General features: G+C 36.9%; 1 protein-coding gene across 1 annotated transcript; it reads left to right on the forward strand.

The window, feature by feature from the left end:
- Positions 1-254: 254 nt before the first annotated feature.
- Positions 255-4,358, forward strand: S100P (S100 calcium binding protein P). The gene is made up of 3 exons (XM_073574756.1): positions 255-322; positions 415-650; positions 4,156-4,358. Exons 2-3 carry the CDS (start codon positions 513-515, stop codon positions 4,303-4,305), a joined length of 288 nt encoding a protein of 95 aa, XP_073430857.1. The 5' UTR covers positions 255-322; positions 415-512; the 3' UTR covers positions 4,306-4,358.
- The last annotated feature ends 1,257 nt before the right edge of the window (positions 4,359-5,615 follow it).

A 5,615-nucleotide genomic window follows, 5' to 3' on the forward strand; every position in this document is an offset into this window, starting at 1 on the left:
ATCATAAACTATAATTTATAGTCCACTGAGGTTGCAAACTGGATTTCAATATTTTGCACTATTTTTGCTCTTCTTTGACCATTGCTGTTACGTGAGCCCCAATAATGGGCTGCGGTTCTGCTGAAATCAGGGATTAGGTGACTTACATATAATATATATGGGAACTTTTACACATTGCAGTTCACCTGTGTAAACTGAGTTTAGTTTCACAATTTTACAGGTGAAGAGTGAAATATAATTAAGGTGTGTCATTCATTCGTATGGATGAAGTCAATAATCATTCACCGAGTCCACCTTTACCAAATACAGATAAGGATTAATGGTGAGCAGTGTATTTATTACTAGTATTTGTATCACTGTTACACCCAGTATAATATTGACTTAATGATACAATATTTGCTTTTCACCCTATAGACATAATTCCTATATAAGTGCCACATCCGTCCCCAATATTACATTCTACCTATAACAAGCTGCCTGGACGAAGCGAGGAGCAAATATCGCATCCAAAGATGACCGAGCTGGAGTGTGCAATTGTTTCTATCCTTGACGTCTTCGACAAATATTCCTGTGCCGAGGGCAACAAGAACACGTTAACCAAAGGGGAACTGAAAGCTCTGCTGGAGAAGGAGCTGCCTGGGATCCTGGGGGTAAGATCTTAATTAATGCACATAAAGAAAATAGTTATCAGCTGTGTTGAGCCTTTGTAGATTTTTAGGTTCACAAAAAATGTCTAAAAAAATGGATGGAAAATGAATTAAATAGCAATTTATTAAAACCAGAACATCTCACTAAAGCTGCCTAAAACGGAATAATAATTCCTGATTTACTTTGATTACTAAACATATGTACAGAGGGTCCCCTTCATCCATGAGCCATAACGTTTTTATTGTCCGGTCCACATAGCAGTATGAGGGCTTGCTTTTTGCAGGATGAGTTTTGAATGACACCATTTATTCTACCACACGGTATACTGGAAAACAGGGAAAAAATTTCAAGTGCGTTGAATTTGAAAAAAAAAGTGTAATGCCACAATTGCTTTTTGGATTTCTTATTTACCATGTTCACTATATGGTCAAACTGACCTGGCAATGCGAATCTCCATGTCAGTGCGAGTAAGCAGATACCAAACTTGTATAGGTTTCTTTTTATTTGAGTGGTAAGGATTTTTTGAAGATTTGTAAGTAAAAAAAATTGGTTTTGCTGGTATTTTCTGAGACCCGTAACATTTTCATTTTTCAGGATATAGGGCTGTGTGAGGCCTTATTTTTTTGCACCCTGAGTTGATGCTTTTCCTGATACCATTTGGGAGTAGATGCGATGTTTTGATCACCTCTTATTGCACTTTATTCCAATGTTGCAGCGCTCAACAATTTTTTTTCCTTACATTGTTTACTGATCGGATACATTTATTTTATATTTTGATAGATAGGACATTTATGAATGAAGCGATACCAAATATGTGTCTTTTTATTTTTTTATTGTTTTATTGGGGTAAAAAAAAAGGGCGATTTGAACTTTTGTGATTTTTTTTCTATTTTTAAAACCTTTTTTTAAAAAAAACCTTTTTATTGTATTTAACCCCTTCACTACCGATAATATATAGGTCATGCCCCTGCACTCCGTGCGGGCTCCGTTCCTGAGCTTGCATGTTTTCCTTTACATGACAGCTGAACTGATCAGCTGACATGTGCCTCTAACAACCATGGGTGGAATTGTGATCCAGCGCGGCTGTTAACATGCTAAATGTCACTATCAAACTCCAACAGTGGCATTTAAGGAGGCTGCGCCAGAAGCGTGTCACTAATCCCATCCATCCACGCCAGTGACACATGGCCGCGGGTTGCCGATGGGTTGGCATGACAACCCGAGGTCTGCAGGAGACCCCTGTGGTTATCACTGCTGTAATGCTATGAGCGCCACCCTGTGGCCGGTGCTCAGAGCAGGTGATCATTTTAGCTACACACAGCAGGGCTGCAGCTCTGCTGTCTGTAGAACAGGCAACCGGATGATCGCAGCTTCTAGATCCCAAGGAGACTATTGAAGCATGTGAAAAGTAAAATAAAAAATGTTTTTAAAAAAATTTAAAAAGTTTGAAATCACCCCCCTTCGCCCCATTCAAAATAAAACAATGAAAAAATAAAAAATACACATATTTGGTAAGGCCATGTTCAGAAAATTAATTCGATTGGTAAATGGCATAATGAGAAAAAAAATCAAAACGCCTTAATTACGTTTTTCTGGTTGCCTCAACATTGCAATAATATGCAATAACAGGTGATCAAAAGATTATAAGTACACCAAAATGGCATCAATAAAATGTCTGCTCAGCACACAAAATATAAGTCTTCACCCAGCCTCAGATTCCGAAAAATGAAGTTGCTACGGTTCTTGGAATATAGCGTCATTTTTGCATTTTTTTTTTCACCACTTAAATAAAAAAGAACCTAGACATGTTTGCTATCAATGAGCTTGTAATGACATGGAGAATCATAATGGCAGATGAGTTTTAGCATTTAGTGAACATTGTAAAAAAAAAGAACAATTGTGGAATTGTACTTTTTTTGCAATTTCACCGCTCTACACTTTGAATTTTTTTCTTGTTTTCCAGTCCAAAATATCGTAAAACCAATGGTGTCATTCAAAATTACAAATTGTCCCACAAAAAACAAGCCCTCGCCTGGCCATATTGACCAAAAAATACAAAAGTCATGGCTCTGGGAAGAGAAGGTGCAAAAAATGGAAATGCAAAAATTGAAAAACCCAAAGTCGTGAAGGGGTTAATAATCCCCTAAGGAGTCATCCGATTGTTTGTGCTATGTATAGCAAAAATCACAATCTACTGGTGTTTACAGAAGGATCGAAATGACAGGTGTGGGAGTCATCAGCAAACCCATTGCTGTCATGACATTGCATTGGCACCCTATGATCACATTATGGGCTCGCCTATGAGAGCGTGGAACGACATGCGCCCCTCTTGGCATGTGTTAAATGCTGCTTTCACTGTCAGAGATTGACAGTGAGATTCAACAGGTTGAAAGCCATGGATGGAGCGCCACTGCTCTCGTGGCTGTTAGAGGCACATGATCGTTGATTAAATAAGCTGTAATATGCGAGAAAAGATGTGAGCTCGGTACGCGAGCTTGCATCAAAGTCAGGGAGTCGGCATATGATGTACCGTTACGTCATATGTCAGTAAGCAGTTGAAGCAATGTTTCAGCACTTCAGCTAATGGCGCTTCCTCCTCCGTACACAGCAATTGTTTCGTGTAGAGAGAGAACACGAGCTGCTGCATTTCCCCTGAAACTGGGGCTAATATACCAGCCCCAGTAACAAGGGAAATAACTTTAAATAAGAATATCTAAATACATCAAATGTCCCCCCCAGAGGTCTTTATATGTAAAATAAATGAAAAATAGCAAGTAAAAATAAATACAAGTAAAAAGAATTTGGATTGCTGCTGTCAATCCAAATTGCTGTTACTAGCCGTTCCTTGTAAATAAAAAAAAACGTGTCCAATATATAAAAATAATTGTTGCAGAATGGAAAACATATTTTTAAAACAGGATCGTGTGCTGATAAAAAAAAAAATGGAAAACAGACACTTATTGTCTTTATTTTCCCACTGATATTGCCCTAGATTAACAAAAGAAAGAGGATATGACAGTGATATAAAAAATGAAGATTAAAAACTACTTGAATGAGAAATTTATTTGCAGCAGCTTTTTAAACCACGTGTATGAAAAAAAATGAAAATGTGCCTGGTCAGGAATGGAGGTAAATGGCCTGGTCTTTAACTGGTTAAAGTACATTGAAACCATGAAAATTTTGCAAAAGTGGCCACATCCTTCAAGTAGGAGTCTTAAGGCAGAGGTCCTATGCGCTTAGGTGTTTAGGGTTACGGCTGGTTACACCGAAGGGTCTTGTATAAATATTCAAAGAGTCTTGCAGATCATGATCATTGCTTGTACCATGTAGTGTATGAGGATTTTTTTTTTTATTGGGGGAGGGGGTCTTTTCTTTTCAATTCTGGAAATTCTGAAATTCAAATTTTCATGTTTATTATATTTCTTTATGGCTAATTCAGTTGGACATTTAATGATAATTAACAGATGAGCTTCTTTTATTCTAAAAGAATTTCCTTTTTATTTTTAGAATGCCAAGGAAAAGAACGATTGTGACAAACTACTAAAGGATCTGGATGAAAATGGAGACTCTGAAGTTGATTTTAATGAATTTATGATCTTTGTTGCGGCACTCATCTGTCTGGGACATGCTAGATTTGAGAACATGCCTAAAAAATAATTCTTAATATTAATTTTCCATTGACTAATAAAGTTCTGTATTTAAACCCTTTACCCCTCAAGGCTGTTTGCACGTTAATGACCAGTCCAATTTTTACAATTTTGACCACTGTCACTTTATGAGGTTATAACTCAGGAACAATTCAACGGATCCCATTGATTCTGAGAATGTTGTACTTCATTACAGCGGTAACATTTCTTTGCTATGACTTGTGTTTTTTTGTGAAAAAAATGGAAATTTGGTGAAGAGTGTAAAAATTTAGCAATTTTCAAACTTTTATTTTTTATGCTCCTAAATCAGAGAGTTATATCACATAAATTAGGTAAAAAATAACATTTCTCACATGTCGACTTTATATCAACACAAATTTTGAAACATTATTCTTTTGTTAGGAAGTTATAAGGGTTACAAATTGACCAGCGATTTCCAATTTTTTTAACAAAATTTACAAAACCATTTTTCAGGGACATCATAATTGAAACTGAAATTACTTTGAGGGGCCTATATGACAGAAAATACAGAAAAAGTTATACCATTCTAGAAACTGAACCCCTCAAGGTGCTCAATACCACGTTCAAAAAGTTTTGGTAACCCTTCAGGTGCTTCACAGGAATTTTTGGAATATGGAAGGAAATAATGAATATTTAACTTTTTGTCACAAAATTTTTACATTAGACCCCAATTTTTTTAATTTTTGCAAGGTTAACAGGAAAAAAAGAAACAAATAGAGTAGCACTCTGTAGCGCTATAGCATGCAAACATGAAATATGAAAATTGAATTGCATTACTGCACTAGAAAATTGATAATACTTTGCACATAACTTGGCCAATTCATGTGAACCCGGCAGCCACGATAAGGCGACTCTCGTTGCCAGGACCTGTCTTATGTGAATCCTCTTAGACTAAAGTCTACATCTCTAGGGAAAGGTAGGATATTGCTGTAATTAAAAATGCCTGAGGCTGAGGGGTGGAGTGCTCAGCCTTGTGGGGCTTCTCCTGAGCATACTGATACCCCATATGTGAGGCGATACCACTGTTTGGGCACATAGCAGGGCTTAGAAGAGAAGGAGCACCATTTTACTTTTTGAATGTAAAATTTGCTGTAATAATTAGCGGACACCATGTTGGATTTGGAGAGCCCTTGATGTGCCTAAACAGTGGAAATCCCCCACATGTGACAACAGTTTGGAAATTAGACTCCTGAGGAAACTAATCTAGATGTGTGATGACAAGCAACTTGAAACCCCAGGTGTTTCACAGAAGTTTATAACATTGAGCCATGAAAATAAAAAAAAACACATTTCCTCCAC

Source organism: Dendrobates tinctorius, unplaced genomic scaffold, assembly GCF_039654945.1.
Source record: "Dendrobates tinctorius isolate UK_male_01 unplaced genomic scaffold, ASM3965494v1 ptg000039l, whole genome shotgun sequence".
Lineage (NCBI taxonomy): Eukaryota > Metazoa > Chordata > Amphibia > Anura > Dendrobatidae > Dendrobates > Dendrobates tinctorius.

What these genes read in the sequence shown, in the direction of transcription:
- S100P (XM_073574756.1), top strand. Translation starts at nt 513, where the DNA reads ATGACCGAGCTGGAGTGTGCAATTGTTTCTATCCTTGACGTCTTCGAC. An exon ending in AGCTGCCTGGGATCCTGGGG is followed by an intron (nt 651 to 4,155) that starts GTAAGATCTTAA and finishes TTTTATTTTTAG; the next exon opens with AATGCCAAGGAAAAGAACGA.